Genomic DNA, 14611 nt, shown 5'->3' with positions numbered 1-14611 from the left:
AAATTTTTTGAAAAAAAACATTTTAAAATTTTCATTTGCAACGAAATATTTATAGAAAATACAAAAAAATATTTAGCATAACTAATTTATTGTAATTTGAAAGATTATAAAAAATTCATCGAACATTGACTTTATCAAAAATATTTATTTCTAAAATTTTAATATTTATATTTTAAAATTTTTACTTAAATTTATTTATTTATATAACATCAAACTCATTTTTTTCTGTGTATAAATAAATGATAACGTGAAAATTAGAAATATACCTATTATTAATTTATTACTCCATTGATGCAGAATTATTATTATTATTAATATTATTATTATTTTAAAATAACCATTGCAATGAAAGTTGGACGCGCGCTTGCGCGCGTGTAATTTTGCTAGTAATTAATAATATTTTTTAGTCAAATTTACAGTACTTCAAGCTTAATTTACGTACTATAAGATAAAAAATTGTAAACATTGTAGGAAATTTTTTTCTTATTTATACAGAGGGGCGAATTGAGTTCATCATTTTTCCTTGCACCCGACGTCTGAGTAGGGGAACGCGGTAGCGCGGATAACGCCCGCCACAAAAGTTTTAAGTCGGTTAATTATTAACCGATTTTAATCTTTCTTTTTTTGCTTTCATGTCATTTTTTCTCTTCTTTTTTAAAATGACCTTAGATTTTTAATAAAAAAAATTTTTTAACTATATTTAAACAATTTTTTTTAACAACAAAATATTTTCATTAATTTAAACATTTTTATACATTTTTTTTAATTTCATATAATTTTAAGCCTTTTAATAATGTTTATGTTTATAGCACGTAAATTAAGCTTGAAGTACTGTAAATTTGACTAAAAAATATTAATAATTATAGTGTCAGCAATTTTTTAAAAATAAAGAATTATTCCCCCCCCTTTAAGTTACTGCGTTTTTCTTTTTTTTTTGAAAGTTTTATAAAAAAAAAGAAATTTAATGGCGTTTATTACAACTGGACAGAGTAAAAAATGGCCGAGTAATTGCTATTATTATTTATAACTAAAAAAGTACCCTTTTTTCTTTATCGATAATTATGCAATTAAATAATGAAATTCGATTATTTTTTTTATGTACATCATAGTATCACTGTTCAAGAGTAAAATGAAAGAAGAAAAATTGAATTCCCTCCATATCGTTCTGTAGAAATTAAGTTGAAAAACAACATGTTTTTAATTAACAAATGGAATAATTTATAAACTATTTATCCGATTGGGTTCGAAGTTTTTTCATTTTGTTCAATATCGCGAGGGGCACATTTTCAGAAAGTTTCAGTTTTATACCTTTCTTTTTTAATTACAACTTTTTCCTCTAAAATGTACAGGAAAGCAACGAGCATCACAAAACCACCTTTCGCCAACTTTGATGTTTATTTATAACATTTTCCGCAACCGGAAATCGAGAGCAACCTATGGGGCCTTCATACTATACCCCCAATCTACCGAAATCCGTTTAGAACAGCCTGTTTACATTTAATGGCACTTTTTGTCTTTATTGACTGGCCTATTTAAAATTTACTTTTGAGATCTTTTAGATACAAAATTTTTGTTAACTTTTCGAACATATTACGACTCGTTCAAGTGGATGAAAAATAAAAGTAAACATTTGTAAATAAAGAGAAAAATATTCTTAACATGTGTGTGATGCAGATTTTTTTAAGTTGATTTAATTTTGAGATTTATTATAGCTTTTTGTAAAAATGACCCTGAGTGTAAAAAAGCCAAATACCTGTAGCCAGTCTCAATAGTATTTAATATTCATTTGTTTTCTGGTATTCGTAATCTTGTCTTTTTTTAACCTCGTTAACAGGTAAATTTTTTCTTTTAGTTTATACTATTGTTACATTCGATTTAATATTAATATACTTTAAAATTAACTATAATAATCTTTGAATTCATTCCTTCATTCCGTTCGGACCCCTGCTGGGTTTTCGGTGACAGAGAAAAGAAAACAAGTTATGGAGAGAGAAAGATATATCTTTATTTTGCAAATGAGGGTTCACTTGACCTGCAATCTTTTAAAGAGGATTAATTAATAACTCTGAGGACCCAGGTAATAATTTCTTTCTGTCTTTATCACGTAAAAAAACTATAAAGAAAGTCTAAAACTAAATAGGTAACGCATACCTTTCTTTCTTACACCAAGGAATATAACATAAGTACTTCTTCGTTTAACATTGCGTTTCTCTATCTAGACAATTCAAAATGGCATAAGAATATCTTCGTCTAAAATCTTAATCTTCTTCCTTTTTGTTTTGAAAATAAAAATAAATATATATCTATATATATATATGTGTGCATACCTGTATTAGAGTCCCTGAAAATTTTAATAAAAAAATTTAAAAATTATTACCTAAGTTCTCAGAGTTAATCCTTATCAACAAAGGTTCTATTGTCTAAGGGTATTTTTCCATGTAATAAATGGGAGAAAAGAAATTATTACCTGGGTCCTCAGAGTTAATTCTCATTGATTATTTAACAAAGGTTCTATTGTCCAAGGGTTGGTTTTTTGTGGTAATTAATCCGGGGTTTTAATACAAGTGTATATAAATGTATATATGGTATCTGTAATGAACTACTGATTAATCATATAAGAGTGTCCTTTTGCACTTATTGGCTGATCAGTAGTTACTCATTCATAGTTCTCTCATTCTATTGGATATTGGTAGTTGTATTGGATAAAAGGCAAAATTTGTTATATTGAATTAAAGGCAAAATTGGTTATATTTAATAAATGGCAAAATTTGTTATATTGGAGAGAGTAAGCGAGAGGATTAAAGATATTTAGATTTTCATAAATCAAAAATAAAATTAAACGAAGTATACTATGGCCAACATAAAAGAGTATGTTATTTTGAGTGATGAAGATTTAAAAATTGTTAAAAATAGAAATAAATTGTTAAATGACATGCATATGTACAAATTTGAAGATTTATTAAAAAAAGATTCCAATTCTTTTTTCAATATGCAAAGTACTTATACTTTTATAGCCATAATGAGGGGTGTTTAAATGTGCATCAAATGAAATATTTAATTAGATTGTTCCCTTTTAAACCAACAGTAGTTTTTGTAGTTGTTGATCAACAACCTTTTGGTAGTGTTGAGTGTGGAGTATATGCAATAGCATTTGCAACATCTATATTTTTTAACGTAATGTCAAACAGCGTTAATTATGAAACTGATAATAACAGAATGAGAAACCATTTAAAGTCAATGTTTGAAAATAATCGCTTAAATCATTTTCCGTCAATAAGAACGTCTCACAATAGGAATTCGATAATAGAGAATGATTGGAACCGTCTTTTCATAAATCGAGCTCAGGAACTTAAAAATAATATTTTGAACCCTTGTTCTGTTTTAATACTTTTCCCAGAAATAATATTAACAGAGTTCTATTAACACAATATTTAGAAATTAAACATTCTCTAAATGACACTAGTGAAGAGAAAATAATTCGTACAACTAATAATAATATGAACAAAATTTCACCACTTGAATATTCAGAAATGAAGTATTTTCTGAGTGAAGAAATTGATAAAAAGATAATTCTAGGAATTAAAGAAAAGGGAAGGCAACGCGCGAAGTTACATATGAACAGAAAATAATTAGACAAGAGAATGGTAGATTGAGAAAACGTAATCGTAATGAAACAGAAACAGAAATACAAAAGAAAGAGCGCAAAAAAAATTTGCCATGCAAAAAAAGAAATTATCTATAGAAACTAAAGATGAAAAGAAAATACACAAGGATAAAAATTTGGCATGTAGGAAAGAAAAATATCAATGGAAACTCAAGATGAAAAGAAAGTGCGTCAAGAAAATAATTTGTCATGTAAGAAGAACAAATTTTCTACGGAAACGGAAGATGAAAAGAAAGTGCGTCAAGAAAAGAATTTGGCATGTGAAAACGATAACCGAAATAAAAAAGTGTAGGAGATGCAATAATGTCTTAAAGTTTTCAATGAAAGTAAGGTTCCACAGAATTATTTAGGTTTGATGAATGTAGAATGTAAGTTTTGTTATGCGTTACATTTTCTGTGTGAGAGACCGTCACATAGATTATTTAGTAGTTGCTGTCATAAGGGAAAAGTAAAGTTAAGCGCCCAAGTAGCACGGAATATTGGTTGAATGTAACATTGATATCAAGTGGGAATATTCCTGTGACATTCAGGCGATATCATAATGTCTTCACGGGGACATTCCTCGGTGATATTCACGTGTGATTCGTATGATATTGAGGGAATATTCCCGTGAAATTTGTGTGATATTGAGTGAATTATTCCTCTGATATTAAGGGAATATTCCAGTGATATTAATAAGATAATTTATAAAATTCTAACAAAATTTCAATTTTTTTTCATTGATTTATTTGTTTAATTAAATATTCAAAATAAACAACATTTTAGAATTTTCTTAATTAATATCACAGGGATATTCCCTTAATATCCCAGGAATATTTTCTTAATATTGCGTGAATTTCACGGGAATATTCCCTCAGTACCATACAAATATCACGCGAATTTCACAAGAATATCACCGTAGAATGTCCCCATGAAGCGGACATTATGATATCGCCTAAATGTCACAAAAATATTCCCGCTTGATATCACCTTGACATTCAAGCAATATTCCGTGCTCCTTGCCTTGGGTGGTAGATTTAATATGAAGAAATTTTTTTAAAATTTCTAATATTAAATTTTTTGAAAAAAAAGAAGTGAATAAAGATATGGTTAATGCACACGAGCAACGTAGTCGGCCGCTTGCGGACGACAAAGTTGCTAGTTTATTAAAATAACATTATATCTTGGTATTCATTCATTCATTCATTCATTCCGTCCGGACCCCTGCTGGGTTTTCGGTGACAGAGAAAAGAACAAGTTATGGAGAGAAAAAGGTATATCTTTATTTTGCAAATGAGGGTTAGCTTGACCTGCAATCTGTTAAGAAGGATTAATTAATAACTCTGAGGACCCAGGTAATTATTTCTTTCTCCCTTTATCACGTGAAAAAGCTATAAAGAAAGTGTAAAACTGAATAGGTAACGCATACCTTTCTTTCTTACACCAAGAAATATAACATAAGTACTTCTTTGTTTAACATTGCGTTTCTCTATCTAGACGATTGAAAATGGCATAAGAACATCATCGTCTAAAATCTTAATCTTCTTCCATTTTTGTTTTAAAAATAAAAAAAAATATTCATTTATATGTATATATGTATGTAGGGGAGAGTGACAAACAGTGGAACACTTTTTTTCAAAGAGATATTAATATGTCAATTTTATATATTTTTGGACACTTTTTGGTACTACCATAAAATTTCAAGTTTTTGGAACTTGATACATTTTTCTTGTTTTTAAGGTTTGTGTTAAACAGTGGGACACCTATTATTAATTATTAAATAATGAATAATTGTTTCAATAATAATATTCTGCTTCATACTTTGTAAATACATATATATGTTTTGCATTAAATAACGTTAACAAATGTTTCAAAACACTCATAATTTAATAATATTTTAAATTTTTATAATTTTTTATTACATTTCATTATGTACTCCGAGTTAATCTTCATTAACAAAGGTTCTATTGACCAAGGGTTGGTACATCTTTATTTTTGTATATAATAAATGTGAAAAAAGAAATTATTACCTGGGTCCTCAGAGTTAATCCTCATTAACAAAGGTTCTATTGTCCAATGGTTGGTTCTTTTGTGGTATTTGTTCCGGGGTTTTAATACAGGTATAAATACGTATATATGTCATTTATAATGAACTACTGATTACTCATATAAGAGTGTCCTTTTTGCACTTATTGGCTGATCAGTAGTTACTGATTCATAGTTACTCATAGTTCTCTCATTCTTTTGGATATTTGGTAGTTTTATTGGATAAAAGGCAAAATTAATTATATTGGATTAAAGTAAAAATTGGTTATATTGAATTAAAGGAAAAAATAGTTATATTTAGTAAAAGGTAAAATTAGTTGTATTGAATTAAAGAAAAAATTGGTTATATTTAATAAAAGGCAAAATTGGTTATATTAGAGAATGTGAGCAAAACGGTTAAAGATATTTAGATTATCATGAATCAAAAATAAAATTAAACGAAGTATAATATGGCCAACATAAAAGAGTATGTTATTTTAAGTGATAAAGATTTAAAAATTATTGAAAATAGATATAAATTGTTAAATTACATGCATATGTACAAATTTGAAGATTTATTAAGAAAAGATTCCAATTCTTTTTTTAATATGCAAAGTGCTTTGTATGTACAAATTCTTGATTTTATTGTCCCAATTAGAGACGGTGATAAACATATTTAAATACTTTTTAGCGGTAATAACAATTATGGTCACTGAATTTATGTCTATTACTATAGAGTAAGGCTTTATATTTTTGATAGCCTTAATAAGGGGTGTTTAAATGTGCAGCAAATAAAATATTTAATTAGATTGTTCCCTTTTAAACCAACAGTAATTTTTGAAGCTATTGATCAACAACCTTTTGGTAGTGTTGAGTGTGGAGTACATGCAATAGCATTTGCAACATCTATATTATTTAACGTAATGCCAAACCGTGTAAATTATGAAACTGATAATAACAAAATGAGAAACCATTTTAAGTCAATGTTTGAAAATAATTGCTTAAATCATTTTCCGACAGTAAGAACGTCTCACAATAGGAATTCGATAATAGAGAATGATTAGAACCGTCTTTTCATAAATTGAACTCAGGAACATAAAAATTATATTTTAAACTATTGTTCTGTTTTTAATACTTTTCCCAGTAATAATATTAACAGAGTTCTATTAACACAAGAGTTAAAAATTAAACATTCTTTAAATGACACTAGTGAAAAGAAAATAATTCGTACAACTTATAATACTGTGAACAAATTTTTACCACATGAATATTTAACAATGAAAACTTTTCTGAGTAAAGAAAATGATAAAAAGATAAATCGAACAATTAAAGAGAAGGGAAGAAAAAGGAAGGCAAGGCGCGAAGTTACATATGAGCAGTAAATAATAAGACAGGAGAATGAGAGATTGAGAAAACGTAATCGTAATAAAACAGAAATAAAAAAGAAAGAGCGCAAAAAAAATTTGACATGCAAAAAAAAGAAATTATCTATAAAAACTGAAGATGGAAAGAAAATACGCAAGGATAAAAATTTGGCATGTAGGAAAAGAAAAATATCAATGGAAACTCAAGATGAAAAGAAAGTGCGTCAAGAAAATAATTTGTCATGTAAGAAGAAAAAATTTTCTACGGCAACGGAAGATGAAAAGAATGTGTGAAGAAAAGAATTTGACATGTAAAAACGATAATCGGAATAAAAAAAGTGCAGGAGTTGCAATAATGTCTTTTGAAGATTTAGATGAAAGTAAAGTACCACAGAATTATTTAGGTTTAATAAATGTAGAATGTAAGTTTTGTAACGCGTTACATTTTTTGTGTGAAAGACCGTAACATAGATACATCACGGAGGAATGTCCCCGTGAAAAGGACATTATGATATGTTAATTATCTGAGCCAATAATGACAGCGCGATTCTGATAAAAGATATTAAAACACTTTAATGAAATGAAATGAAACTTGTTTATTATTAGAAACATTAAAAATAGTACAAAAGCAAAAAAACACTCTCCGTGCGCACTCGTCACGAGACAAAACAGTTTTATAGATAAAACAATCGTAGTACAGAAACTACTTAGCGACGACAGCGCCATTGGCTGTTCAGTAAACTGATTCAAACAAATGACAAAATACTAAATTGCATCTTTTTCAACATGATATCGCCTGAATGTCACAAGAATATTCCCGGTTGATATCAGCTTGACATTCAAGGAATATTCCGTGCTACTTGGGTGGTAGATCCAATATAAAGAAATTTTTTTTTACATTTCTAATATTAAATTTTTTTGAAAAAAAATGAATAAAAAATATGGTTAATGCACACTAGCAACGTAGTCGGCCGCTTGCGGACGACAAAGTTGCTAGTTTGTTATATAAAGAAAGAAAAAACATGAAAAAAAATTGATAATATATTTTGCCCGAATCGCAAAATTGCACTTGTAGTGCTCTGGTAAAACTTATATAACTTTGTCCTTTCATGGATTACGAAGATTATCTGATCAGGATTTTAAAGCTGAAGAACTAAACTTTCAGAACCAATTTGAATTTCGAAAAAAAAATTGTAATACCGATTTAACATATTAGAAAGTAAAATGTGGTTTTTTCACCCCAGTCTACTCTACTTTTTAATATTTACATTAGCGATTTGCTAAAACTATACGAAATAAATACATCACAAAAAATTAGAGCCATAGGTTTTGCTGACGACCTCATTATCTACGGCAAAGTGTACTAAAGTACTGCGATAAAGTAAAATATTTGGGGGTATATATAGATGAAAAATTCAATTATAGAAGTCATGTAATGTCAATCATCGAAAAAGCCGAAAAGGCTTTCATTAGCTTGAAAAGTTTATTTTATTCACGAAAGGTCGACGTTAAAGTCAAATTACTCTGCTATATTATGTTTATCCGCCCGATATTGGTGTACGCATGTCAGATTTGGTATGGGATTTTTCCCCAAACAATGGAAAAACTGCGAGTATTTTAGCGAACTTGTTTAAGGGCATAGAGAGGAAACTCGAATAGCTAAAAAAGTGTCGAGCTTTTAAAATATCGACCAAATTTAATTTCGAAGGATATAAAATTCGATGCTCCTAATTTCTTTCATTTAGAATATCGAACAAATAAAATGTCGATCATTTAGAATTTCGACCAAATAAAATGTCGACCACTTTAAATGTCCATTATTTAGAATTTCGATCAAATAAAATGTCGACCACTTTAAATGTCCGCATCATTTAAAATTTCGACCAAATAAAATATTGACTTAATAAAATGTCGATCATGTAGAAGTTCGACCAAATAAAATATCGACTTAATGTAATTGAAACAATTAAATTTTCGACCTTTTTAATTTTTGGGAAAAATCATGCGCCTCACTAAAATTAATTCGTAACCATATAGTCAAAGCTAGAAAAAATACAGAAAATCCATTTATTTCCTCACATTTGTTCACAGATATTAATAAAATAAAAAATACAATTGCGATGGGTCACTTGCCTGTCGAGGCATTCTCTATACTAGACAACGATTGTTATATACAAAATGATGTAAACCCGTGTAGAAATTTATCGTGGCCGTCCCAGTGTTAGCCTATAGCTAGACAGTGTTTGTCGTGGAAATTTATTCTCAAATAACTGCAATGGCCGCTCAAAGTTCATGTGCAGTTTTTATACAGTTTTCCCTTTATTTCTTTAGATATGTAGCCTTTCTAGAATTTAGCTAGTTATTGTCTAGAATGCTTACTTGAAAATTTTGTACAAGATCGTACAGTAGGCTGTCTAGAATTTATCAAGATGCGGCCTAGAATACTGACATAAAAAATTAATATAAGTCCGTCAAGCAGGTGTCACTGAATTCATGTGTCTAGACGCACCTTTAGTGTAAAAATTAAGTACAATAAACATGATACTATCAGAGATAATTCAATTAAATTAATACTCTCCAGAGCGTTATCAAACAGAGATGTGAAAGACAAGTCATAATTTTTAATAATTTATAGATTGAAAAAAATATTTCGTTTGTCTGAACGTTCAGAAATTTTTACTTATGTATTTTAGTTAAACAGGGAGAAATATAGGGAGAAAAATTCTTTAGAGATTTTCGTAAAAGATTTTAATAATCAAAAGGGTTTTTAGGGTGAAATCTCACGGCTGCAGAATACGCAAAATAGAAGTCTGACAACCAATTAAAACAAATTGTTGAACAGAATTATACATCTACTGACACCAGTGGTATCTGTTGCTCATGTTTCTAAATTTGCCTTTGTATATATTTACAATTATTTTTTTTTCTTTAAAAATTAGTTTACTATCTGTAGAATATGATCCTATATTACTAATCTATAATTAGATGTATGAATGTCTATAGTAATCATAAGTTTAGCACTTCAGATGCTACCAAATGCATAGTTAACTATGAACACGAGATCCCTCTATTCTTTTGGTTTCCTGTCTATATAAGTTTATTAATTGTCATTAGTAAACACCATAAATAAGTGATAGTAAATCTTGGTTTTAGTGCAATAGTTATTTTCGAATACATAACATCTTCAAGGTAATTGTTAAAACACTACTTTTATATATCGAAAACTTTATATGCGTTTTTCTGGTAACGTGTTTTTTCGCGCGCCGTGCAATGTAACTCAGCCAATTTTTAACCGATTTTAATCAAACTTACCACAAATCTTCTTTATCTTACTGGCTATTGCATGACGAGCTCCTTTTTTTAGAAAAAATTTGTTAACAATTGTTTATGAACATTATTTATTTAAAAAAAGTGATTTTTTTTCAAAATGGTCCCAAATTTTCAAAAAAAAATTTTTTTTAGTTTTATCTTCGTCATGCAAAGCGTATTTCCGTATTTTAAAGGCAAAAATTTTGATTTTTAATTTTAGTCGAGATTTGTGACCTGTAGGCTGCACGGCGCAAAATCAAAGATGCAAGATCAAACGCCTGTAACGCCTCCATTTTGTAATATTTTTTAATACAATTTTTTTTTATAAAGCTTATATTGTGTACTTCAAGGCATGCTTTACTTTAATTCAATAAACTTAACCACTTTTTAAAAAAAATTCCTGAAAAAACGTGCATTTACACGAGTTTTTCCCCTTAAAAATGTAATAACTGAATAATGTTGATTTACATAACTAAATTTTATAAAGAACTATTTTGTATATTAACTATTTAAATCATTAAAATAAAATATGTTATGTACTTAAAAATGTAATAATTTAAGTTTAAGTTCTATTACATGACTGAGTATGATCTCATTGCAAATGTACAGAAAGCATACATTTACTGACTTATTGAACATCAGAGTAGAAAATAGTGTCTTCAGAGGACCTTTTTACAAAAACAGTGTCATTAGTGGCATTTTTTTGGAAATAGTAGCATGGTAGAAATAGTTACATGGCTTTTTTAAAAAAGTAACAAAAGAATTAAATTAGAGACATTTATTAAAATTTTTTGAAAAACTCTTTGTGAGCTTTCATTTTGTATATAAATATAAAGGAACATATTCAGAAGGTTTCATCAAAATTGCTCTGATCATCCAAATGTATATGTATATTAAGGATTAAAAACAAATTGTCTATCGTATTATATCCGTTATTTTGAAATTTAAAAATCTGTCATTAAATTCGTTAGCAGCGACCTAAGATGATTCTGGTAAAACCTTAGTACAAAGGTTCTAATAATAATCTAATAATTTTTTTTTAGAACTGTCCGACATTTTGAATTTTTTAAATGTTATCAAATGCATAATCAGTGGCATCAAAAATCCTTTGACATCCTCTCTAATGAACTTTTAAATAATTTTTCAGGATATTCTGTTTAGGAAACAAAAATCCTGCTAGTAATTCGTAAAAACTATTAAGTTTATCGTGCAAAATGTTTCTGTGATGAATTAAATTATATAAAAATGTATTAAAAAATAATAAAATATTTCTGACTTCAATTTTCTGCATCTTAAGAGGGCAATCGCAGTTATAACTTTCAAAAAATCGATTTTTCTTTCTTTGCATTTTCTTAAAGTATATGTTTTCAGAAATATGTCTACAAATTTTTATGATAATCCGGTGAAAATTGAATGAGATGTAAAAGTAAGTTAAAACTTTAAACACGTTTTTCTCAAAACTACATTTTTGAAGTCGGTGACATACTTTTTCAATACATAATAATCTAGTCCTTGATCGAAGGATTTTTTTTATGCAAAACTTTTCTTTTTCAAGCTGAAAAACGACCAATTTTTTTGACGAAAATCGAAAGTTAAACTTTGACAGGTCGACATTTTGTCAAAAAATTTTTTTTTTAAATCGCTCCGTCAAGGATTAGATAATCTTTCAATAAATATAAATCCGTTTGAATTTTTGATTTCAGATGAGCCAGATTTCCATAGTCGTGGTCACCGCAAAGCATGTTTTTTAAAAAGACATCACTTTAACATGATATAACTTTAAAAATATTTAATATTTTTAACTTTTTTTAAAATTCATGTTCAATATATGTACTTTTAAATAATAAATCGATATCTTGAAAAAATTTAATGGTGTACAAGAAAAAAATTCATAAAAAAGGGTCTATTTTTTGGCGCTACAACTGCGATTGCCCCCTTAAAATTAAAAAGTAATTTTTAAAAATACCTATTAAGTCGTATTATTTATTCAAAAATTTAATAAAAACCTTTATTAGGGAATGTTCACATATGACGTCACGCAATTTTTCCACATTTTAGACCCCCCTTCCCCTTGTCAAGGAATTTTTATGAGAGTAACACATTGTGTTACGTTAAGTAAAGGCCCCTTTTCCTATCCCTTAAAGCGAGATGACATATGTGAACGTTCCTTTACCTCTGATATTCCCAACGGTTGTGTAGTTGAAGAGCAGTGATGCACTTCTGGGCTTTCGGGACTTCTACCACAGCCACCTCCATAATCTGGTAAATCCATTTTCTTTCAAAGTGTCTACATAAAATAAAAAAAAAACTTTGTTTATGAAAGTTTCAATAATTACTTGAAATATGTGTAGAATTTTTTAATTCGAAAACTAAGTTTTTTAAAAATATTTTAAGATTAATATCAGTTTTGTAAGAATAGTAAAACTTGTGTTTTCTTTAAGCTAGGAAATCAGAAAAAGAATGATTTAATCACAATAAAAATAAATTATAGGAAACATTAGTTTTGGGTATCGGATTACATAAAAATAAAACAGAAATAGAAGTTAAATACATTCTAATAATTATTTATACTGTGCAACAAAAAAATGTTTAAGTTAATTTTTTTGTTTTTTTTCGCTAAAACTAATTAAAATAAGAATACCATTTACTGGATTTGCTGATATTACTACACTTTTACTTTTTTTATGCGTTTAAAGGTCTCAAAAACACGTATTTTAGGATATTTCAAAGTCGTAGAACTACAAAAGATTTTTTCGTGTTTTATATTATTTTTCATATTTTCTATCTATTAATTAGATTCTGTAACTAAGTTTGTGAATTAGTCTTTTATTTTCATTGCTACACAACTTTTTCCTTCTCAGAAATAAAACTACCCAAGTGATAGTAACTAAATTGAATGAAAGTACAAAAATTTCATAGAAGTATAAAAGAAAAGAAATTTTTTTAAAACGGCAAAATTTCGATTCTAAGGGTGAAAATCACCCTTTTAGAAGGGCAAGAGGGTTCAAAACAAAAATTTTTTAAAACTAATAAATCCCCTTGAGATTTGCTACTTAAGGGTTTTATGGCTCGCTGATTACGAATCCGAAGTCAGTTTTTTAAAATTCAAAATGGCGGATCTAATATGGCTACCAAAAAAAATTTTCTGTTGCCATACTGGATCCGCTATTTTGAATTTTTTAAATTATACTTTATTTTCGTAATCAGCGACCCTAAAAACCCCCGAGTAGCAAATTTCAAGCGAATTTATTACCAGGGATCATGCACGGTGGTCAGGAAGCCTGAAAGTTCCGACCAAAAATGACGAGCAAATCTGCAAATGGAGATGTTTTAAGGTAAGTTTGGCATTACAAATCCGTTTGAATTAAAATTCTAGCTAATCGTTTAAGCGAGATATCATAAAATCAGTCCCAAAGGTTGAATTTTAGACTTTAATATTTTATAAAATGCAACTTAACACAAAAGATTGTTATATATATTAGTATATACATGCTTTTAAATGCATAAATATAAACACTTAAACATATTTGTGTATATAGGTCCAACTTAAAATTCTAAATTTACAGAACTCAAAAATATTTAATAGAACGGGAAATACGTTCCTTTTTTGAAAAATACTAAAAATCAAAAACTTTAAAATTTTTCATTTTTTGATAGATTGTTACTAAATTTTATATATCTATTTTTTCAGTGCCATTGTACAGCATTTTAACATATTTTTGACGTAATTACTGGTATATCCAAAGAATTTTAAAGATTTCAAATTTCACAAACTTGTAAAATTAATATTTTTTTGATTGTAATTTAAAATTTCATAAAATTAACGTATATAATCCTTGATTCACAATTGTTTATTAGAATTATAAAATTTATTATATACGAAAATAAAAATTTGCAATAAAAATTTTTAAAAAGTTTTTATGTTATTTATTTTTGTTATTACTCATTTTAATTACTCCTTTTTTGTAAGCAAAAATGAAAATATTTTATTAATGTGTGTAGATATGTACTATAAAATACCAAAAAAATAATATTAAATTAAAATAATAAATAATATTAAATAATAATTATAAAAAAAAGTTTCAAAAAATGTTGATATCGTAACTATTAAAATAAACATTGAATACGTTGAATATGAAATGTCAACATTGAAGCATGTTTATTTGCATTTGAAAAATAAAAAAGTCTCAGATTAAAATAAACATTAAAAGAAAATAAAATAAAAATAATAAAATTTAAAAGAAAAAATTTTGTGATGCACTATTGCCCA

At 27.6% G+C, this 14611-nt stretch overlaps 1 protein-coding gene across 7 annotated transcripts in view; it reads right to left on the bottom strand.

The window, feature by feature from the left end:
• LOC127279690 (steroid hormone receptor ERR2) overlaps positions 1-14611 on the bottom strand; it is an 82609-nt gene that overhangs the window by 55948 nt on the left and 12050 nt on the right. For all 7 annotated transcript variants that reach the window (XM_051302222.1, XM_051302217.1, XM_051302223.1 and 4 more), the window contains one exon: positions 12515-12628. In XM_051302222.1, coding sequence (XP_051158179.1) covers positions 12515-12613 — 99 coding nt within the window. In that variant the 5' untranslated portion in view covers positions 12614-12628. The remainder of the gene's footprint in view (positions 1-12514; positions 12629-14611) is intronic.

The sequence above is a fragment of the Leptopilina boulardi genome, unplaced genomic scaffold, assembly GCF_019393585.1.
Source record: "Leptopilina boulardi isolate dan_hultmark-lab unplaced genomic scaffold, ZJU_Lbou_2.1 LbouV2_222, whole genome shotgun sequence".
NCBI classification, from domain to species: Eukaryota; Metazoa; Arthropoda; class Insecta; order Hymenoptera; family Figitidae; genus Leptopilina; species Leptopilina boulardi.
The sequence above is the reverse complement of the archived record's forward strand: the minus strand, read 5'-3'. Positions and strand labels throughout refer to the sequence as shown.